Source organism: Drosophila navojoa, chromosome 5, assembly GCF_054131105.1.
Source record: "Drosophila navojoa isolate 15081-1374.11 chromosome 5, UAZ_NAV_1.0, whole genome shotgun sequence".
Classification (NCBI taxonomy): Eukaryota; Metazoa; Arthropoda; class Insecta; order Diptera; family Drosophilidae; genus Drosophila; species Drosophila navojoa.
Window position 1 is genome coordinate 13186125 of NC_142893.1, and position 24974 is coordinate 13211098.

Here is a 24974-nt window from a genome sequence, read left to right on the forward strand (position 1 = left end):
GCTGCGCTGCTCCCAGAAGCTCGCACACAACTTTTCATCCCCTTTTACAACACACACACTCACACACACACACGCGCAGACAGAGAGAAGGACATGCACATGACTCATTTGGTTCGCTTATCGATTTTTTGATGTTTTTAGCTGAATTTCATTTGATATAAATGTTTTCTGCATTTGTTGCTTACCTGAAACTTGAATTTGGCTTGAATTAATTGCACGATGTTTGGTCCGGAGCGCGGCTCATAGATGTTGATGGCCTGATTGGTTTGACAGCCGCAGATGAGGCAGGTGCGTTTCAGGTACTCCGAGGCGGCGGCAGCGGCGTCTGCCGACGAGGATGCAGCAGCAGCGGCCAATGCAGCCGCTGGCTCCGCTTCATTATTCGCAGACATTGTTTTAGATTTCTACAGATTCTACGCTGCTTCTTTTACTTCCTCTTCCTCACACACACACTCTCTCTCTCTCTTCTTGTTCTTCTCTTTTCGTTTATTGAATATTTGGCGAACTGTGATATTTTGTGTGTCGCTACTGACGTCACACGCTGGGCGCTACGTCTCTGCTTGCCACGGGGTGGCAACTAACAACACATTCAACACAACGACAACGAGCACAACAACAACACTAGCAACAACAGTAGCTACAGCGAGAGAGCTTCACGCGCTGCACGTCCTTCGCGTTGCACGCACAATTTTCGAATGAATCGAACCAATTCACGAGTTTCGCCTCGGCCCGAGCCTCGGTCGTCGCTCGGCTGTGGTTCGGTCTTCGGCTCAGCTTGCGCATCGCTAGCCTCGACTGCGGCAGAGGCAGCGCCGCTCGCTGGGCCGTTTGGGTCGTTCCATCTGCTCTCCTTTAACGTCGCTTGTTGTTGCTATTGTTCGTTGTCCCTTTCCCTGCCTGGCTGCCTGGCTGCCACTCCTTTTACCTTTGCCTGCCTGCCTGCTGTTTGCTCTTGTTGTCGATGCACTGAGAGAAATCGATGAAGCATAACAGATTTTTGCGTGAATGTCGTATAACTTTAACTAGTCAATTAATTATACTTAATATACCTAAATAATATACATATAAATTATTGCAATAAATTTTGTAAATTGTTAATTATTTAATGTAAAATGTCTATCCCTTTTAATAATTTCTAATATGGAGCGTGGACTAATTAAATATACAATAATTTATATATATAGCAAAAGTCAAGTTATTTATTTTTTTGTTCATTATTTTTTTTTTATTTTTATAAATATAACATTGTTGATAATCATATTTTAAATTTTATATTTATGTTTCATTAAAAAAAATATTTGGTATTAGTTATAATTATTAATATTAATTTAACTTTTTATATTTTTATATATCAAGTAATAAATAATAGACATAATTTTATACAAAAATTCAATAAACAAACACAAATAAAAATGTTTAAATTAAAAAAAAATTATGTTTTTACTATTTTAATTTATAAAAAATATATAGTTTAATTTCTATTATACAAAATTATGTGTATTTATCAACTAATAAATAATAGAGTTGATTTTATAAAAAAAAAATTAACAAAGAAAAATATTGAACTTAAAAAAACAAATTGACTTTGTACTACTTTTATTTATTTAAAAAAAAATTTAATTTCCTTTACATATTGTTCCCTTTCTATTTTGTATTCAAAGTTGTACTCCTTAATTATATATTACAAGTTTTCAATTAGCTCCTAATTTGAATAGATATATAGAATATATGAATGCAAACGGTAAACATTAAAACTTGACCTATCTACATGCTGAAGACACCTTTTGGTTGATAATGAAACGCAGTCAAACCCAGCGGCAGCTGCTGCGCTCAACAAATAAGAAGAAGATGAGCGACAAACTCCAAATTTAATGTGGCTTCCTTTAGGCAACAGCAGCAACAACAACAGCAACAACAGCAGCAACAACAGCAGGAGTCGCTCGTCCTGCTCATCAATATGTTGTCTTTTTGTTTTTTTGTGCGGCTCAACAACTTGTGGCATGTGTGTGTGCTTGTTGTTGCAGCAACAGGCGGCACACACATAGATACAGTTTAATGTGTGAGGATTTAGCTCTCAGCAGCTGCCGCTGCTGCCGCTGCACGAAAAGGTGCATTATATATTTTTTGTTGTATTTTTTTGGGAACTCAATCATATGTTCTCTTAAATGTGGCTCGGTTGGCCCCCATCTTTGGCCATGTTGCAGCTTGCAACCGGATTTTTAAATGCTGCGACAGATGTTTTCTTTTCTTACATATTTCTCCGCTCTCCTCTGCCCATCTCTTTTGTTTTTTTTTTTTTTGGCTGCTTTGCGAGTGGGTTAAGAAGTTGCAGCATGCCGCTACATTTTACTACGCTTCTCGTGCGCCATAGTAAACAAAGAAGTTGAATGAATCGCTCAATGGGAAGCGAGGCGCAGCGAAAGGCTTCCGCATGGGCCACAAAAGGGGGCGGGAAGTGCTTGAGGGTTTCGTTGCCAAGCGGAACCTTGGGGTTTCTTTAGTGATTGCCTTGCAAGGAAATAGGCAGTTCAGATTTGTGATGTCGCGAAAATGTATTAAGATTTAGCAGTGTTTAGGTATTATTATAAATTTATTATGTTTAAATATTGTTATAAGTAAATATTACTTTATTATTTTATTATTGATAATATATAATCAACACAAAATAGAATATAATTGTAGATTAGATTGGATATAGATTGTAGAATAGATTGGAACTTTTATAGCAAACTCTTATATGGAAATTAACAAGTTCTTTTTGATAATGATTTACTAGTACTTTTTATTTTTATTACTTTACCATAATCTTACTCTACTCCTCCCTCTCTTTTTGCCTCTAGCTTCGTCCTTTTTTATTCTACCCTCTCACTTAATTTTATCTGGCTGCTCGTTTCTCATAAAACAGAATACTTTTAAATTTTAACCACAGCATACTTTTAGTCAGTCGCAAGCTGTCTTTCTGCAATGCAAGCAGTGCGCCGGATGTTCAACAAGCAGTGTTACTGCATAGGACTTCTTTTGAACTGCTTAGCCCGCGCGAATTTTAAAGCAGAAAAGAAGAAATTAAATAGCTATAGAAATTTGAGCATAAGAAACAAATATACCGATTTTAAAAATATGACAAAAAATAACAAAACTTGTGGAGTTTTAGTTATTATATTAGTTTTTATTTATTTATTATTCAATTTAAAAATATATATATATATATATATTGTTAGAGTAAGGTAGATTATACAGATTAATTAATATATTAAAACCCTAAAGAAAATTTTAGCTTCCCATACTTTTTATGTTACATTGAGAAGCTTACTCAGATATTTGTATTTTCTTTTATATACTTCCTAAATATTGAAAATGCTTTCAATCTTGTTATTTTTTTATTATGAGGCTAAGGTTTGTTTATTTTTTATAATTATTCTATTTAAGATGCCTTTAAATGTTTCATTTCATCAATAATTATATGTATAACAGATATTTGTTTATCAATATCTGTCAGCATATCTATACGCAGTAGTCTTCGAGAAAATCCTATGTTTATGTAGCTCCTATATAAATTCCATAAAACGACTTATTTAGTCAATTTTTTTGTCGGTGGAAATAAAATGAATCTAAAGAATAGGTCCTACGTTTGCCTTTGGAAACTAAGACATTTCAACGAATAAATATTTTGATATGTTAGCCCTAACTGAAAGTCAAAATTATTCAATTGCAAATTCGAAAACAATTCAAATCTATGATTTAAGGGTGAAACTCAAGTGAAGCATATCAGAAGGAAACGCCAGCGTAACCCAAGGCGCAGCTCTTGAGATTGAGTGGAAACTGATGAATAAAGATTTAGACACCCGCTGTTGCTGCAGCTTCTGTGCCGACTACTGCTCCTGCTCCTGCTCCTGCTTTACGCTACTAGGCCATGCCTTCTCGTTCTCACGCACTGCTGAAGGCAACTCCCGCTGCTGAGAAAGCAACAGCAGCACCTTGACTTGGGCTAACCGAACGATGAGCGCGGTACGAGAAACTGCGCGCGGGACCCCCCATACGCACGTGCGAAACTCGAGAGGCATGAAAATAATTGACTTGACTGTTTGTTAATTGCAACAGGCGGCGGCAAGCTCCTACGGTGCATACGTCACAGCATGCGACATTACAGACGAGAGTGAAATAAGCCAGTGGGCACCCACAGGGCCGCCACCGATTGGTGCGATTCCCGATTCTCTAGGGGATGGAAAAAAAATGTTTGTTGCAACCCTCGAGGGGTTAAGCCGGTTGCCTTCGAATATTTGTGTTGGCCGGCAAGTTTTACGGCCTTTGGGTGGCTCTCATTCACACACACACACTTACTCTCTCTCTGCCTCTGCCTCTGCCGTTGCCGCTGCCTCTGCTGTTGCCTCTCCTGCTCACTTTCACTCACACGCTCCGGTGGCGCGCTCTCTCGCTCGCTGCTGCGTCGTTTGCCATTTTGTTTAAGAGTTTGCTTTCGTTCTGTGTTCTCTTTGCTGTCTGTGTGTTGTGGCATGTCGGCAGGACTTTGGGCCAACAGCCAAGCTTCAGTCAGTTGCGAACGCTGCAGGCGCAAGGATAACAGACACGGCTCAACGCAGCCAAACCATCTGAATCAAAACGACAAATTGTTCGAGTGAAACACGTGTTTGGCGCGCTTTTTGGCCAGTGCAACGCGCGTTTACAGTTACTAATTGTTATTAACCGTTAAGCCAATTTTTGGTATATCTGTGCGGCTCAGTACACTTGGATTGCTTGGCTATGTCGAGGCGCAAACAGGCCAAGCCGCGCGCCTGCCTTAAACGTAAGTTGGACACAGCCAGCGGCAGTTCCCCAGTGACAATATTTATAGCTGTGTGTGTGTATGTGTGTGTGTGCTTGATTGATTTGGGGCAGGGCCCAAAGCCAAAATGTGACAAGTGCAAAGGGAGCAGGAGCAGCAGCAGTAGCTGGAGCTGGCGCAGCTTGACGGTAATCGAAGGGGCTGCAACGAGCAGCAGCTGAAGACCCTTGGGTAACGGTACACCTAACTGTCAGACAACTAAAGAGTTGGTGTGTGTGTGTGGGTGTGTGGGGAGGGAGATGGCGTTGGATTGGGATTGGGTGGCATAGGTAAGCCCCCCAAACAAAAAAATGGTTGCCTGCACTCGTGTTGCAGCTGCAGCCAAGGCAACCAAAGTGCCGTTAATTTTTAATACAATTTCAAATTGTGTCAGTGTAAATAACAGCAAACTCACACAAGCACAGCCATACACACACATAGCTGCACAGACACATATACAACAACAATGATAACAAATAAAATTGACAATAAATCCAATGCACATGTGAGGCGGTAACTGGCAAACCGGCCCGAAGCCCCCAAAGACAGCGCCGCACACAAATTTACACACACACACACACACACACACACACACACACACATAGGGACACACGTGAGCACATACACATGCACGAACAGCAATACACTCACACACACACACATATGCACTTGCACACAGCGTAGCGGGCATAAAATTTCCCCAACGTATACAACGAAAAAAAAAAAAAATTTGTAGCGAGCTTTGGCTTTGCTCTTTTTTGCACTCACTCTCTCTCTCCTGCTCGCTCGCTCGCTCGCTCTCTGTGTAAAAAGCACAAAACACAGAAAACCCATTGCCATGTATTTCTCAGGGGAGTCGGCAACGGCTCTGGCCAATCCCAGGGGATTGACATTGGCGCAGCCAGCCGCCAGGCAACAGACAACAGACAACAGCAACAACAACAGCAAAGCCAACATGCGCAACTCTCTAGGGAATTTTCATTCGCTGACACACACACGCACACACACACACGCACATCCATATGTATTAGTGCGTGCTTATTGACAAGCAACAACAACAACAACAACAACAGCAAAGCGAGCTTCAAAATTTTAGCTTTGATTTTGGGGCGCTCGAACTATGGCACTCACCTTTTTTCACCCAACAAAAATGTGCAGCGAAAATCTTTAAAAGCAAAACACCTGGAGAATTGACGCGGCTTAAAATTGCGACAGTTTTTGGCTGGCATAAGTTGCCCGCCCGTTTTCGTCGTCCTCGTCAACGTGTGGCAGAGAGTGAGAGAGAGAGAGAGTCTGAGCGAGCGAGGCAGCTCCCCAGTGTATTGGCAAAATATTTGCTATGACATTGCAAAGAGCAGCAGCAGCAGCAGCGGCAGCAACAGCAGCAGCAGCACCATAGGCTATATGTATATGCCTGGCTGTAGCTTTATATATGTATATGTACAGCTCTCATATATACATACCTCTACACACACTTTCACACATGTATGTATATTGGCTGCGTCTAACGGTAACTAGTTGGGTAAATAGATTTGTTGTGGGCGTTTGGGATCGCAGCTATGCTGTGTGTGTGTGTGAGTGTGTGTTGTCTCGAAAATGCCCAGGGGGTCGCATTTCTGGCAGCAACATTTTGTCAAGCGCAAGCTCAAGGGAAATTCCTCAGCTTGCACTTTAAACCAGCTTCATTTCTCAATAATGCCCCTAAACTGTTTATCGATATAGTTAAAGATATATGTATGAAGACTATAGCAGAGTTTAAGCCACAATGTGATCGCAAATGTTTGCCACAATGCAAATGCAGCTATAATCTAACCTATGTATGTGTGTAAACTAAAGCTTATGTATGAAAAGGCAATTATTTCGCTTCACTGAGAGGATTGGGAAATTCCCACATGACAGCAACAGAGTGGAGAGGGAAATTTGCTCGCTTGCACATGCAAATGCAAGGCGATTGGCTGTGATCGATGCTGCTCTTGCTGGCCTTGTCTTACACATGATGCTGTGAGAAGGGACATTGAAATTTATCCTATTTTGAGCGATAGGGAAATAATTGCTCAATAAGGCATAACATGATACATCGATAAACTCAAAGCCTTGGGCCCTTTGTCTGCGACCCAGGTAGCCCCAACATGTGATCGCTAACGCTTATCGATTATTTGCCGTTTGTTTGGTTTCTTTTTCCTTTTAGCTGTTTTACGCGCAAACTATTGATGAAATTTATTGTTGGCGCTTTTAACAACACCTTCGGGTTTGTTATTTCATTATTATTATTTTTTTCAATACATATACACACGTACATGTACATGCCAATGCCATTATAAAAGTTGCAGGCTTTGGCGCGTTGGCTTTTGTTTTTAGCTGAACATGTACCGCCCACAGCCCAGCGGCCCCCACCCGCTGCTCCACATTGGTTACACTTTGGTTTCGATTGCAGAGCGTTTCGCTCGCTCGTCGCTCTCTACACACGCTTAGTAGCCATTTGGGAGCTGGAAAAGTGGCAAGCGGCGGGTTTCTGGGTAGTGGCAACGGATTGATGGGTCAAAGGGGACAACGCTTATTATTACGTTTACAAATATGTGTGCGAGTGTGTGTGTGTGCCTGTATGTGTGCGTGCGAGTGTGTAAGTGCGCACCTTTTTGGCGTTCGCCGTCTGGGGTTGGGGTAAAACGCTTAAAAACATGCCATAGCCGAAAAACAAGTAAGAAACACACATGCGGGCACTTGCGCTCCACACACACACACACACACACATGCAATGGCAGCGACCGAGTGCGAAATGCACTCTGGGGGGCTTTAAACAAAAATGAAAATCGCTTGCATACATATGGGCGCTTACACACATACACATACATACACCCTCTCTCTCGCTCTCTTTCTCTCACACACATACACACATATGCCTTGCTGTCTTGCACAAAAAGAATTTGACTACGTCTCTGCTGCTGCTGCTGCTGCTCTTGCTGTTGTTGTTGTTGTTGCGTTGCTTCGACAATTTTAACGACCATAACTGGTTCTCATACCAACACACTCTCACACACATACACATACACACATAACCCCTTGCCGTTGCCTTTGCTCGCATTTATTTTAAAATACGCGGCACTTCCGCCGCAAACAGCTTTCCATCTCTCGCCCCACAGCCCCCTCGCACTGCCCACCATTGATTCCCCATGCCCGGCACCCATACACACACACACACACACACACACACACTCACTCACATCCTTTCAAGTGGCTCGCGCTCTTTTTATAGCCCGCTCTGCTGCGCTGGCCTTTTATATGGAAATAATAACCAAATGTTTTCGCATGGACAGCAAAGTCGTCGACGTTTCCATTATGTTGACCAGAACGTGCAGCAGCAGCAGCACCGGCAGCAGCAGCGGCACCGGCAGCAGCAGCAGGACGAATTGCTCCACTGTATGGGCTACAGGACGCGGCTCTGGCAATCGTCCGGCTTGGCATAATGTTGATTTTCGCGGCGATTCCTTGCGGTGTGATTCCGGCATGTCCTTTTGGCAATATATTTTAAGCCGTTACCTTGCCGCGGTCACCAATATGTGACGCCCACTCCTGCCACCCTCCCCGCTCCCCGCTCCCCTCACACGGGCTACGCCCCCGAGCCCAACAAGCTGCTCTTAAGTGCTCCCACCTTTCGCTGGGCGGCGGTTGAATCATTCACAGTTGGCTTCGGTATCGTCAGATGCATGGCGAAAGGCTTTTGGCTTGTGGTATCAAAGTTCATGTTAGCTAACAGGCAGTTTGACAAGCGGTTTTAGTATAAATTAATGAATAGAATAGAAATTTTGGAAAGTTTATGAAATCTGTACTTCATTTGCTGTTGCTAAAATTAATGTTACCTAAGAGGCAGTTAAATTTGACATTAAGTTAGGTAAAAAAAAGAAATTTTATTCCCAATTTGAAGTTGACTGTAAGCTCTGAGAACTGTTAAGCCCAAGTTACTGTTGAAAATTCTGTTAGTTAACAGCCACATTAGTTGATGTGAACTGCTAGCAGCTGCTATCAAATCAAATCAGTTCAACAAGCAGTTAATTTTGTTATTAATCAACTGCTTGTCAGACTCTGTCTCTCTTTAACTTGACATATCAACTGCTGTGCAAATGATATTCCACCTGTAGCACGCCCAATGGTCACACAAAATGTAAAAAAAAAGGAAACTCTCTCTCTCTCTCTCTCACACACACACACGCACACATAAGACCTTTGCATTTGCTTTGCACCTCACTGCGAAAAAAGGTAAAGAAATTTATGAAAAATTCAATTTAATTGCACAATTACACATGTTCCACATTTCCATTTCGTATGAGCTTGTACTTTGCTTGTTGTTTGCTGGTTATTGTTGTTGTTGTTGCTGCTGTTGGTGGTGCACCCCTTGCAATTACTTTTAAGGCAGTTGTTTTTGGCAATGCCAACGACCCCCTCAAGATTTGGCAGTCGAGCCAAGCGAGCGCCATCGATCACGTGCGGCTTTGCCAGAGCCCAACACACACACACACACATACATTCCCATACACCTTGCACATTCGCTGGAGTTGAGTTTGAGCTATTGGCAACTGTTTTCTTTAGACCCGGCTCCAACAATAAAACACAAAACGTGTAAATAGAATTTTTGGCACGATGGCCGCCCGGGGAGTGCTTTAGCATAATCTGCATGAGTGTGTGTGTGTGTGTATGTGCGAGTATTAATATGACTATGTGTGTGTGAGTGAACGTCTACCGTATGTGTGTGTGTGTGAGCTGCAAATGCTCGAGCACAGCGAGCGGTGCAAACAATTAGGCAATTGCTGTGAGAGTATTGAGCATTCGATTTTGCTGCTATATATGTATGTATGTATGTATGTACCCTGAACTCAAATGGAACGAAGGGTATGTGGAGACATATAAAAGGCCACTGAGTTTATCTAGAAAATAATTTTGATACCATAGAATTAATTTGAACGGAGAGAAAGAGGGAGAGTGAAAGAGAAGTAAAGAACGACAAGAGAGAGAGAGACAGAGAAGAGAGGGTAAGATAGAGACAGAGAAGAGAGAGTAAGATAAAGACAGAGAGAGAGAGAAAGAGAGAGAGGTAGACAAGTAGAGAGAGAGGGAGACAAAGAGAGAAAAAGAGAGAGAGGAGAGGGTGAGTCAGATAGAGATAGAGAGATGACAGAGTGAGAGAGAGAGAGAGAAAACGAGAGAGAGAGAGAGATTAATACATCTGTGATTATTTACTACCTTTAGATCAGTTAGTACAATGATAACATTCAAATAAATTTAACACCATTAATACCCTGTAGTAAAACACTACAGAGGGTATTCCCGATTAGATCAATTCAAATAGATTAATATAGTATGAGGCAATTTCTCAGAGCTTCTATAACATATGTACATCCCTCGCTTTTACCTTTGCTCTACAGCCTGTACTCAGAATAGACAAATTCGAGGGTATGACTGACTAAAGGCAGCCGATATAATACAATTATGTCAAGTGAATTTCCACAATTATTATGCTCATAAATAAAATACTTCGACAGGGTATATCTAAGTCGAGTACCTATACAAACTATATATAACACTTATGCGCCCTTTCGATTGATTAGCCCTAATAAGATGCCATTTTTACACACAGTTGGCGAAAAGGAGGATGAAAACGTTGGCGATGCCGCCAAGGCGGCCAAAGCCTCCGATTTGCTGGAGCCCAAAGAGGAGCTGCTCAGCGCCGATGAGGAGGAGAGCGAGGAGGAGGATGATGAGCTAACTGGCGATGAGGAGGAGGTGGAGGAGGGGACGGCTGGCAAGGCAAAACTGATGCAGGCGCGAGTGCCCAATGAATCACAGCAACAAAACTGGCAGCCAGCAGCTGATGCTGCAACAGCAACAACAGCAACAACAACTGCAACAACATCTGCAACAACTGCAACAACAGCAACTGCAGCTGAAGTACAACACCCTGGAGACACTGAGCCAGAGGCAGAGGAGACAACGTCTCTGAACGTGGCCAACGGGCACTGCAAGACAGAGCCAACAGTTGCTGCTGCCGCTGGTAAGTTTGACTTCAATTTGCATATTTTATTGGCTTTTGGCAAAAGATATATATCTACCCATATATGAACTGCTAAAGCAGGGCTAGCGCCGCCCCACCTCGCCCCTTTCACAGAGAGAGAGAGAGAGAGCGGGAGAGTGAGCTCCACATTTTGCCCGCCCACGTTGCAAGTTCGAGTCCTGCGTCTTGGGCATGCCACTTGAGACATTCACATGTCCAGCTAATAACTCTCGACAGTCTCATAAATAGCAAATGTTAACTTGTTGTTGTTGCTGTTGCTGCTTTGTTGCTGTGGCTACGTGTGGCAACTAGCTATAGCTTCCAGCTCTCACAGCTTCAACTCCAGCTTCAGCTTCAGCTCTGGCTTCTCGGCTGCTTAAAAGTGCGCAACTGGCTAGTAAATTGCATAATGTTATGGTGCGAACTGTTTTAAAGGGTGCTCAAATTTGTCTGCTTGTTAAGTGTGTGTTAAACTGAGCTAAGTCATGCAGCCAGTAGCTATAAATTATTGTAAATACATTTGCTTATTGTTTAGTATAAGACAGATTGCAAATAGAAAAGGGAGAAAAACAAGAAATATATACATACATATATATTTGGAATTAAAAATTTTAATATGTGTAATATTTTCTTTAATATAAATTTTAATAATATTTGCATATCAAATTTTAATATGTGTAATATTTTCTTTAATATAAATTTTAATAATATTTCCATATCATATTATGAGCTTCACCTGGCTTTGCCTCCTCCTCAAATTCGGTTTTTATTTATCTAAAATTAAAAAAATATATGTTTATTTATTTATTTGCATATTTATATATTTTTTATATGTAATCTCTATTTTAATAATAATAATAATTTTATTATATTTTGTTTTCAATCAATCATTTATTTTCTCTAAACTCATTAACTTCACCTGTGTTGCCTCCTTCGGTTTCCGCTCTTATTTATTTAATTTAAAAAATATTTTATTGCATATTTATATATGTATATTTTATATGAAATTTCTATTTTAATTATAAGAATTTTATTTTAATTTTTTTTCCTTCATATAATTTACCAAAAGTAACTTGCTTTGCCTCATTTCCCGATTCGGTATTTATTTATTTAATTTAAAAAATATTCATTTGCATATTTTTATATATTTGAAATAAAAGTTCTATCTTAAATATATTAAGAATTAATTTCCTTCATTTAATTTCCTCAAATTAATTAACTTAGTCTCGCTTTGCCTGCTCTCGCATTCGATGCTCATTTATTACTATATTTACAAATTATTTACCGGCATATTTATATATATTTTCTATGAAATTACTATTTTAATTATAATAAGAATTTTATTTTAATTGTTTTCCTTCATTTAATTTCCCTAAACTAATTAACATAGCCTCGCTTTGCCTGTTGCCTCTTCGCATTTACTCTGTAAATGTCGCGCTGCAAAGTAGGCAACACATTTTGTTTGAAGCACTCTCGAAACACCCTGTAGCAAGCATAGCCATGCCAGCAGCAGCAGCAACAGCAGCCGCCGCCGCTGACGTCGACGCCGACGCATAGGAGGCTGTAACTAACTGTTGTTGCTGGCGCTGCATAAAGTTTGATGTGTCCATGCGGCGTCATACACGCGCACATTTACATACACACACACACACTCGCATACACACAGTCATTGGCAATACACGTGTGTGCAGTTGTTGTTGTATTTGATATTCCTGTGCGTCATTGGATTATGGCACTTGGGTGTGTAAAGCCATCGATTCAAAGCGCTGCTCGTTATGGTGTGGCTCGACTTGTTGTTGTTGTAGTTGTTGTAATAAAGCAAGCGCCATGTTTAAATGGAGCACAAACCGATGACACACACACACACACACACAGACCCGCAGCTGCATATGTGTGTGTTCATTATTTGTTGCTCTTTTCTCTGTTGCCGCTGCCATTGCCGGGCCACGTATTCCCGCCGGAGAAACAGACATGCCAAGCGGCGATGGCGGCATAGAACATCATCATCAGCCAGGCTAGAGCATAGCACACACACACACACACACTCACACTCACATATATATGTAGTTGGAGAGCGGCAGCCATGGGGGAGCAGCACATGCAGCAGGCCAAGCTGGACGAGCGAGTCGAATGGCATTTTGTACGTCTGGGTGCGCTGCTGTTGTTGCTCCTCTTGTTGTTGTTGTTGTACCTGGCAGCTCAAGTTTTGCTTATGGGCTCTGGACCCAAGCCGGTTTTAACCTCACGCTCGCACAGCAGCAGCAGCAACAGCAGCAGCAACGGGCCTCCACTAACGGCACTATGGAGAACCAAAACTTTATCACCAGTGCGCGCAGCTATACTCGCTCGCTCTTATGCTCGCCCTCTCACTCTACCTATCTCCATCTCGCTCGCACTCTTCGCATATGACAAGTACGCTGCTGCAGTGCGTCCTCTGGCTTGGCTGCCTCGTTTACTGTCATTGTAGCCCTGGACACACGGCATCTGCCTTGCTCCAACTGCTGCTGCCACGCCTCTTTCATCGTCTGTCGCCCACTTCGCTCTGGCTTGCTACAGCCAGTGCTCTCCAGTGTGTTGTATAATGTTCTAAAGGGAAATCGAGAGGCTGTGATAAGTTTGGGGGATCCGAAAATTGTCTTTCTGCCTTTGCCTCTGTTGCTTGTTGTTGTTGTTGTTGTTGGCGATGCTGATGCTGCTGCTGCTCCTGCTGCTGTTGTTGTTGTTGTTGTTGTTGCTGCCATGCGAAACCCGGCGAGAACGAATTGGCCCTTTTGTGCGCATCAACAACACGGCCCAAGTTGAGGCACCATCAGGCACCAGCACAGTGACAGTGAAGCACTTGAAAATTGATCGAATATGTAATTTGATTACTGAATAACACATGATTAATAATAATTATATTTTATATTAGAATTCATTAACTTGTATACAAAGTCAAAGAAATTAATCAATCTATTTCTTTATAACATTTAGTTTTATTTTTATTTATTTATTTATTTGAATTAAAATTAAATTTGATTTAATTAATTACCAATTTTTAAGTATTGTATTTGTATTCCATTTAAAAATCTGAACAATCTTTATTTGGTATTTATAATTAATTTATATTTTCCTTGCCTTCAATTCCAATGGGTTTCGCACCAGTGTGCGGCCCAGCAAATGCCACAGTGTCACACACTCAAAAACTTGTGGCGTTCGCTATCCAAGGCTACGGCTATAATACACATATTCTCTCTCTCTTTCTCTCTCCCTGGCTCACTCTCTCTCACTCTCGCTCAGCTGCCGTCTCTTTCTGGCCTCGTTGTTGCCATCTCTTTCATATGCTATAACATTAATATGAGTTTTGCTGCTTATAGATTATATTTGTGTAAAGTTTTATGTTGCAATATTTCGGTTGCACACTCGATGAGGCGGACGGAGGGGCTGCACGGAAGGGGTTCGCCGCTGTGTAGGGGGTGCTCTATGACAGCTTTGGCTACGTTTTGGTGTGCTAGAGAGGACGACACATCCGCTGGGAGCAACCTGGGTGCGAATAAAAATTATACATTGCCATATAAGCAGCCGAGTCGAGGCGAGTCGAACCGGGACGAGGCGAGGCGAACGGAGGCGACTCAAGTCGAGTCGAGTCGAGTCGAGTGGGGAACAACAACTGACACAATGTGCCACTGTACGTGTGTGTGTGGGTGTAGCATGTTTATTGGTATGCTCATTGGGGAGCATCTTGAGACCGAAACCGAGACAGTGCGACATCTTTTTGTTGCATAGCGAAGTTGCTCATTTTGCCATTATTATTCCGTTGTGTATCGAAAAAAATGAAACAAAAGTGAGTTATCAGCTGTCTCTACCTCCCTACCTCAGTCTCTCTTGCTCTCTCTGTCTGCTTTATAGTAAAATTATCAGGTGCAGAAACCCCTTATATGAGCGCTTGGGTCGCTCCCCTGGGAACACACGAAAGGTGCGTTAAATTTTATGACAAAACTTCATTGCTTTCAGTGGCTTTGATTAGGGAATTGCATAGAGTCGATGTTTGTGCGGCTCTCGTCCCCTCCCTCGCCATATCCCTCTCTATGTGTGGGCGTTTGTTTGCCTTGATGTTGTCTGGAATTTTGACAAATGGCATGACAAATTTTTGATGGCTTCACATGTCCTGGCGTCCCTTCCCACATATTGATTAATGATTATCGCGATTATAGTTGGGTGTGTCTTAAATTAATCGATAAATTTCTGGGAAATTATGTTTGTCTGGCAACGCCAGCTAGAATTATTTATAAACTTTGCGTTTGTTATGTGTTTCATTTGCTGGCCGTAAAGGCCAAGTGATTTATTCAGCTTATCGATGGCTATAAAAAGAGTAAGCTAAACGAAAAATTGACAAAGTCTCTGTTATCGATAGACAATTAACTATTTTATGCATAGAAAATATACATGATTTTAACTTAGAAAATGCTAAAAACAACATATAACAATACTACTATATTAGTTAAAGGAATGTTAATCGATAAGTTGCTATCGATAAGTTTGTTATGTCTTATGTATTCGTTTAGCATTTCTATGCTTTTAACTTAATTCTATCCAAAGAACAGAAGCGTATTAAGCATTCAAATATGTAATCGATACTTATCGATAGTTATCTAAAAGCAGATGTACGTTTAAAACAGGGAATAAAAAACACATTTTAAGCTCAGGTTAAGTTCAACTGCCAAGATATATAAGACTTAGACAATGGTTATCGATAACATCTCTCGGCTTTATGAACTGCCAAACCCTTCTACTATTAATGCATGAGACATTTCTAGTTTCCTAATTGCAATCGCGAAATATTTATCCAATCAAAGTACCCATTTATCGTTAATCGATAAATTAGCTATCGACTGTAAATATTACGACTACGCTTCGCAGCTCAAATTCATTTAGCAGCATAAGTAATTTATAGCATGCTAATTGCATCAGAGACACATTGAAGCAAATCGACATCAGCCCTACTTCCACCCCATGTGCTCCACATACTCACATCTCTCCACATGGTCTATCATATCATATCATTTGATATTTTCGTTCTTTTTACTTTTATTTACTTTTTTCTTTGGTTTTTGTATATTTTGCTTGCAATAATTTTCAAACAGTGAAACACACAAAAAGCATTTGCGCAACAATTCCCAGCGGGGGGACGAGTCGGGAGGCAGGACGATAGGTAAGGAGCAGGAAGAATTTGGAGCACTGGGGATAAGGCAAAGGAGCAGCGTCTGAGGCAAACGAATCGAATTAAGAGCGAGTCACACAGCGTCGCTGTTGAGAGCTAGCGCACAACGTCCACATGGTGGGCTGACCCCTCCTCCTCCCCCTCCCTCCCCTCACCCACCGATGCACGCCGCTGGCCACCCTTTCTGGTCGGCGTCGTCTCTGTTTTGCTGTCTTTCGGCTGCTCCCTGGGGTCAGACTCAGTTGGCGGCCGCTTCAGCCGTTCCCTGGGGGCGGGCGCCACTGGCGCAGCGTGGACTCGCGCTCACATTGCAGTGTCCAACAGCCAGTTGTTGTTGTTGTTGTTGTTGTCGGACTGGTTCTTCTATAGCTATAGCTATAGCTACAGCTGGACCTGGGTCGGGACTAGGTCCTGGGTTTGGGCTTCGCTGTGCATTGTGTTGTAGGCAGCGCTTTGGGAAATTTGCGCGAGTGTTCTGCGCTGCTGCAGTGGCATATGTGGGCGTGGCCGGGCATAAGCAGCAGTCGCAGCAACAACAACAACAACAAGAGCAGCAACAACAGCATCAAAGCTCTTGGCCAGCAACATAAAAATGCGCGCAGAGCCTCGGTTCGCCTAATGGCCGCAAGATGGCGCTGGCATCATATGCAAATTTCGTTCGATTTATGAGCGGCATACAGGCCACACACATTCACATACTTTTCATACTCACACACACACACAGACACAGAGCGCATTCGCTTCATTAACATGACGAGCGCGCAAGATGCGAGCCATAAAATTAGCCCAGGCGACTGTCGATGCTGATGAATGCAACCAAACAAGCATACACGCACACACACATACACACTCGTTCACACACACACACACATACACACGTACACCTCCCTCTAGCCATCCATAAAAACGCAATGAGCGTCGGCGAGCGGTGTCGAAAAATTTGCAAAACTCAAAGCAACAATTCGACGAAAGCCAATTTTAGCAGCACGCCACAAAGAGGGAGGCAGCAAGGCAGTCAGTGTGTGTGAGCGAGAGGCAACTAGAGCACAAGAAAGTCAATTTGAGTGCAATGCGACGAAGATCTAATACACTTGAGTGGGAAACTGAACTTGATAGGTAGAAAAAAATGTAGAAAAATAGTATACATGTATTAAGAAAATTATTATATTAATAAAATAATAATTAAAATAATAAATAATAATAATAAATACATAATCTACTAATAATAATAATACATACTAATACTCTAATAAATACCTAATAATAATAATCGATAATAAGAATTCTACTATAATATAATATCTAACACCCTCCTATCAAGAATCGAATAATATCATCCTCTCACTCCTCCACATCCTCATCCATCCTAATAATACTATATAATCACATAATCCTAATAATATAAATATTAGGAATAATAATAAAAATATTAATAAAAATAATATTAATATTATTTATTATATTTATAAGCCGAATGAGCCGGTAGAAAGGCTCTAATTTTACATATATGTAATTCAAACATTTAATAAATAAATAATAATTATTACATGACGGAGTTTATTCGAAGCAATTTCGTAATTCCCTGATCCCTGAAAAATATAAAAATTAAAATTATTAATGAACCAATATTTTTTGTTAAATAAAAAATTATTCAGATTAGTTTTATGTTTGCTAAAATTAAAATAAAATTATTTTATATATTTATATTTTATACATATTTTAATATAACTTCATCTGAGCTAGTATGTCTATGTTAGTTATAGATTCATATGTCAGTTTATATTTAAAGAATTCTTCATATATAATTTCTAAGTGGAACAAGTTAATATGTATATGAGAGTCATATAAATACACTGATGCAGTATTCGCAGTCTAAATGCTGCCTATAAGAAAAGTAAGACATCCACTCGAGATATATACATACATATTCATATATGAGCCCATTCATATAAAGGAAGCTCTATAAATGGTTAAGCAAGATTTATGCCTTCAATAAGCTGCTTAGATTTCATCCATGCCGTAATACCCATGACTAGAGCATAGTTCCCGACTAGGACAGGTTAGTGCAGCTAAAGAAGACACCTAAGAGGGAGGGGCGGGGTGGCGCCGGCTACAGTTCGGGATGGGGGCAGCACAGGCCATACGGCTCCCCATAGAGCGCATGTTGAATAATCATCAAGAGCAGGGCAACGGAGAGCTGGAGAGGTGCAGCAGCGGCAGCAGGTAAGAGTAGAAGGTGGACAGAGGAGAGAGTAGTAGAGGTGGGCGGGGGGTGCAGATCCGACGCATCGTGTCAAAGTCGCCATTTGGACGCGTCGCCCAGGCGAACGTTGCACTTGCGTTTCGCTGGCATGTAGCAAGTTGTTCGTGTGCTCGCCGCTAGATGGCGCTCAGCGCACGTGCAACATGCCACACACACACACACACACATGTACATGCAGTGAAATTCGTAAAATTTTGTTTCCGCTGATGAAGTATTCCCCAGCCGCAGGACAAGGATTATTGGACGTGTGGCAACGTTCGCAGTTGCAACGCAGCTCCAACTCCACTCTCGCCCTCTCCCTCTCTGTCTCTCTCTGCCTTTGGTTTATCCGCGGTATGCAAAGTGCGGCATAAAAGCACATCGTCAAAAACGTCGCTATTGGCGCCATCAAAGAAATGGCCGAAGCTGCGCTTAGAATGTTGCATGCCACACCATGCGAATCACCCTGTTGCTACTGCTGCTGCCGCCCAAAATTTCATTTTGTCATTAGAAACTAATAAAAAGCCAGCGGCAAATGCGTTTCCACGCCAGAGAGCTTTATGTTTTCCACTTGCAATTGGGTTTAGTAATTAGCTGATGGTTCTTTATGCGGATCTATAGTTGGCCTAATTACGCTTCGATACCAAATTGTGGGCGTGGGCGCGCCTGCTGTAAAGGTGGATTGTAAAAAGTTGAAGATCAAATTCAGTTTAGTTTTTATGGATTGTCAAAGTGTGAAAGAGTTTGATATTGAAAGGGCATATGAAAGGGGGGGAGCGAAAGAGACAAAGAATGATATGAATTAAGAGAGGTGTTAGAGATCGTATAAAGATTGTTTGATAGATTGCAGAATGGGCTGAAGGAGTATTCTACTGAAGAGCATATATAAAGCATATAGATATGTATATAAGAAATATATTTATAAAGTATGTAGATATGTATATAAGAAATATATTTATAAAGTAAACAAAAATGAGAAGAGATAAACAAGAATCACTTCTATATATAACTGAAATTTCTGTTTACTTTATTCAGCTAAGGAGTTTTTTCTTTTCTCAAAAAATGATTTATTTATTAATGATTAATAGTAATTCTGCTATTAATAACTAATTTTGTATTCTAACTAATTTTTAGCTTTACCAAATAAGTATAGACTATATATATTATATATACTACTATATCTGCTCCCACACATGTACATACCTTTGTTTCTTGGAGTCTATTTTACACTGCTGCCAATGTTTCTTGCTACCCTCGAAGCACTTCAACATGTTGTTATCTGAGATCTTGTTCACATCTTGTTCCTTCGTCTTTATCAGGTCACTTATTAACGTTCTTGGTGTTCCACTCTGTTTTGGCAATAAGAAGAAGCCACTAAGAGCTCCGTCTGGCTTATACGATGACTAAGGCATCATTATTGCCTTTTGTTTTGGCCAAAATTTAAGGCAGATGCTTAAATTCGTATTGCAATCGAAGACAAACCAAAACATATCCACTTGAATCATTGCCTAGAGAGCATGGAAAACTGAATAAGTTAGATAGATATAATACTCATATGATCCCCTTGTCATATCTCAGCCAGCTTAAATAAAATTTGTTCACATTCTTAGGCTTGACTCTAAGTCCTCTAGCAACAACTCATATTATTTTCCTCACTAATATCTCAAACATCTCTAACGCTCGCCATATCTTAACTCTTATTCAATAGCCAAATGAAACACCTTTACATATACATATATACCCTCCCGCTTCCACCCCTTCGCACTATAAAATTCATTCAAGACAAATATGCGCTGATTGTCTAAAAGAAGCCAAGCCAAAAATACCATAACTCAATGAAATCACGGCGTCTGCCAGACGGCTCAGCTGCGTCAGTCAGGCCAGAGTCCAGACAAAGGCGCGTCAAACGGTGCGTATGAGTAATGTGTGTGGCAAATGTTGCGCCAGGCATTCCACGTTTCGAAACGCAGACGGGTTCAAAGCCAACAAGAATTTGGTGCCCTCAGACAGAGGCGCAAAACACGTGCTAAGCCAACAGCTGTTCGGTGTGTGTGTGCGGGTGTGTGTGTGTGTGAGAGAGAGAGAGTTTCTGTTCAAAAATCAAAACAAAATTTGTGCGCTCAGCCAAGTGAAAGGCGGGCGCATGCGCAGCAGTTGGCCAAGATGCTCTTAAATGCTCTTAAAGCTGCAGGCGAAAGTGAGAGAGAGAGAGAGAGAGAGAGGAGGCAGAGGCAGAGGCAGAGTGGGGTCTAGCTGGGACATGGCAGTCTGATGCTATGCTTGGGCATGGAATTATGGCACCCAGGGGCATAGCATAATCAAAATTCCTTGCAACTGGGGACGTGGCATGCAGCTAGCGGCTGTGTGGAACGTGCCGCAGTTCAAAGCAGCTAGCTGCAGCAGCTGCAACAACAACAACAACAACAACAGCAGCAGCAACTAACTGCTACTTCTTCTTCTTCTTCTTCTTGTTTCATTTCTAGAAGATGCCGAGGACGAGCTGGAAGATGATTTGCTTAGCCTGAGCGGCGATGAGGACTACGACGATGATGAGGAATTGCAAAGCCTGGACAGTTTCTATTCGGGTAAGTGAGCAAACAAACAAACAGACAGAGATGTATACAAATATATATGTATATATGTATGTCTGTTTATGTTTATATATATATTTTGTCACATATCTGTGGCAGCTCCTCTTGGCTCCAGTGTTAACCTTGCCATAACCATTGAAATTGTCGTATGGGGTATTATATGACTGCCGGCGATGACACTCCTGGGTGCTCTACACCTGTGCCGCGGGTGTCGTTGCCATATGCCACACACACAAACACACACACACACACAGAGTGGGAGAGAGAGAGAGTGAGCGAGACTGAGACCGAACTGGGGCAGCCTAACTACGTTTTAAAAACCCCAAACAGCAATCAACACCAAGTCGGAGTCGCAGTCGCCACAGACAGAGCCAGAGCCACAGCCAGAGCTGGAGATGGAGCTGAGGCTAGAGCGAAAGCCACTTCACTTTCACCACATACATCCTCGTTGGCATTTACGAGCTGTCGAACGAGCGCTGCTGAGCCTGAGCCTGAGACAGCAACAACAGCATCTATAGCTGGCCCCTCACACTGGCCCCCGCCCGCCCTCCTCTCTCCCTGTTAGCTCTGCTTTGCCACATTTCTCTCTAGTGCCATTTCGTATGCTTTTTCCAGTGTTTATTTGCTTCGTTTGGCTCCTCCACTCGACTCTCGACCCTCACGCCTGCCACGCCTCTTTTTGAGCATGCCTCTTGTTTGGCATTTCCGTTTTTTTTCTTCTTCTGCACAATTTTCTTGTGCTTTTTGTTTTTACTCGAACGTCGCGTCCTGCTGCCGGCTGTCCATTTGCTAGCCAAGCACACACACACACACACACACACACACACACATGTACATGCATATACACACATGTAGACAGACTTCACTTGGCTCTGACTGCTTGAATAAGTCGACTGAGCTGGCGTTGGTTTAATGCCTTTATCGAGCTTACTTATGCTTGAGTACACTGAGCGAAATGAATGTGTAAGATGCGAGCAGAAAGGAGTTTTTGTTAGGAGAAATATTGAGTTATGTATTGAATGAATTACTTTTTATAAGGTACTACAATTATATTGCTTAAAAAAAAGAAGTAAATAATAGATTAGTTAGTTAGTTAATTAGTGTTTATTTACTTTAATCTGCTTTTCTTAAAAGATAATTGTTTTTATATATTTTTACAATTTGTATGCATATATTTAAAATTTATTTTTATATTTTTTTATTAATTTATTTTTATGTATATTATTTTATTATTAAATTTATTAAAATTAGTTTTATATATTATATTTATTTATATTTTATTATTATTATATATTTATTTTTATTTTTTAATTAATTAAATTATTATTATATATTCTTACTTGTTATATTTTATTTATTTTTTTATTTTTTATTATATTTTACATATTATATTAAACATTATTGTTTATTAATTTATTTTTATTTATGTTATGTTATTATTAAATTTATTAATAATAATATATTAGTTTTATATTAGATTTATTTATATTTTATTATTATATATTCATACTTGTTATATTTTATTTATTTATTTTATTATTATATATTATTATATATTATATTAAACATTATTGTTTATTAATTTATTTTTATTTATATTATTTTATTACTAAATTTATTAAAAATTTTTAAAATTATTTTTATTATATATTTGTTTATATTTTGTTATTATTACATATTTATTTTTATTTTTTAATTAAATTTAAATAAACTGTTGTTACTGTTTATTTATGTAAAATTAAATTTTATATATTTTATTCATTTATTTTTTATTATATTTTATTATTATTATATATTTATTTTTTAATTTTTTATTTATTTTCATATATTATTTATTTATTTATTCCTATACATATATAACAATGTATATATTTCTTTCGCTCAGTGCACACACTTAGTTAACCCACCACAGCACTCAACACTTGGCCAGTCGAAACGACTCCGGCCGCCCCTCGGCTCGAGACAGCCTTGTGCCCGGCTGCTTGGGCAGCTTTGATGGGCTTTGGGCAGCTGGCTGAGGAGCCGTTGTGTGTGGTTGGCTCCATGGAAATCTAGCTCTGTGGCTTCGTGTGCGCCACGACTATTTGGCAACAATTTTGAAACGTTTTACGGCTTGCGATGTGATTTGAGGAAATTGTGTTGCGGAATTTGTGCAGCTGATGCGGCTGCAGCGCCTAAATGTGTGCAATGAAATGCAATTAGTTGCAGCACAGTCAGACAGAGAGGGAAAGGGAGAGAAAGAATGGGAGAAAGAGAGAATGTATGTGAGGTTGGCTTACTTCTTTGTCTACGCTAAAAACTTGTACTCAAGTCATTTCATTTGTTTGGCTTTGCCTTGGACTTCCGGTCGGACGCAGAGCCTGTGTCCTTTTGATTTATTAATAGCACGTGTACGAGACGCAGGATACAGCGGCCCCAAACTAGTTTAAAAACTGACAAGCCAACAGAGAAGTGTAGGGGTAGAAGGGGAGGAGCGAGAAGGAGTTAGAACGAAGGTCGCTTTATTAAGACATGCTGTATGCAAATAGTTAGTTAGTTCCGTTTCAAGTTTCCTTTTGATGCGACGCAATTAATTACACATTTGTCTTACAAGACAAACACGACAAGCCCAGCCCAAAGAGTGCAAAAAGCAAGCGCCTCACATGTCCGCCTCGACTAAGACCATAAATAATTGCTGTTTGTCTCCAAAAAAAAAGAGAAGATATGAGAGAAGATGGGCAGAGAATAGAGCAGGGGATTTGTTTACTTCAATTTATCCCACAGCTCTGTGGACCAGTCCAATACCCTGTGTGCTACAGGGGTGGCGGTAGAGGTAATTCTGCTGGCTTGCTCTAGTGGTTGGTATATCACTATACTTATATTATCATCATATAAACACTATATACATACATATTATGTATATATTATATTATATTATTATATTATATTATATTATATTATATTATTTTTAATCTAATCAGTTTTAAAAGAGACTTCTGTAAAGGAGTTGACACTTAGAGAGTTATTATAGTACTTTTATTAAACTAAGTGGAGTTTTTTAGTTGTACCAATTTCAGTAAAGCAAAACTATTTACAAAAAATATTAAACCTAGTAGATATTTCTTAGTTCTAGGATCTCTAAGAATAATTTAAAGAAATCATGGAGTATACATTAGTTGATCAGACTTTACTTTTGGACATAATGCGTTCTAGCTTGTCATTATAAAAACCTCAAAAGTCAATTGGCAATGCCTATTTCAATAGGCAATGCCTATTGAAAACTTCAATTTTTAAAGGATATTTACTAGTCGAGCATGCCTAAAAACTAATTTTGCTTCATTGGCTTACTGTAGTTGCCTAAACAGAAATGTTTAGTGCTAATATTACGCATTCTAATATATACTGGGTATCTACTAGTCGAGCATGTGCTCAAGAAGCTCAGGTTTGCTGCAGTCATAGCCTCAAGTGTTAGTTAATATATATTAAGAATTATTTACCCATCGGTATCACAACATATACAGGGTATCTGCTTACCAGGCATGCTCGGAACAAGCTCACATTTTATTTGCATTTTACAACTCTAAAATTCCTGCCTAAAGTGCTCTATCAGTCATTCAAGAGTTCATTACAGGGTATCTGCTTGCTAGGCACACTCTGCAACAGTTCAAGAGAAAAGCATAATGTTCCCAATTCTGAGGCCTCTGAAGATTTGTGCTTAAAGTGGCGAAAAATTCTCACACTGCTCGCGGCTTCTCGAGCTGCTCGATGTCCGTTGCTTTCACAAGAAATGAACGCAAATTGCTTTAGATGTCAATCTCTGGTGGAAAACTGGTCACTAAAGCGGTTAGCAGCAGATGACATGGCACAGTTTAATGAACCACACACACACACACACACACACACACACACACACACACACACACACACACACACACAGAGACTCAAAAGGGCCGAGATCACGTTTAAGCTAAAGATCTCTAACCAAAGTGCCGCACTTAATTGGGTCAACACGCAGCAAATGTGCTTCACAGTTAAACGCACTCTCTACAGATATATCTATCTCTGTCTGGCTATACGCAGTCTAACCCTTGGCAACAACG

At 40.5% G+C, this 24974-nt stretch overlaps 2 protein-coding genes across 4 annotated transcripts in view; one reads left to right on the forward strand and one right to left on the reverse strand.

Moving 5' to 3' along the window:
- Positions 1–709, reverse strand: part of phyl (phyllopod) — a 28891-nt gene extending 28182 nt beyond the window's left edge. For all 3 annotated transcript variants that reach the window (XM_089260865.1, XM_018106955.3, XM_089260864.1), the window contains exon 1: positions 186–709. In XM_089260865.1, the coding sequence (XP_089116991.1) occupies positions 186–392 (207 nt within the window). In that variant the 5' untranslated portion in view covers positions 393–709. The remainder of the gene's footprint in view (positions 1–185) is intronic.
- Positions 710–4562: 3853 nt separating this feature from the next.
- Positions 4563–24974, forward strand: part of L (zinc finger protein Lobe) — a 40714-nt gene continuing 20302 nt past the window's right edge. Inside the window, exons 1-3 of the mRNA XM_018107000.3 lie at positions 4563–4801; positions 10449–10862; positions 20788–20889. Of these exons, the coding sequence (XP_017962489.2) occupies positions 4759–4801; positions 10449–10862; positions 20788–20889 (559 nt within the window). The 5' untranslated portion in view covers positions 4563–4758. The remainder of the gene's footprint in view (positions 4802–10448; positions 10863–20787; positions 20890–24974) is intronic.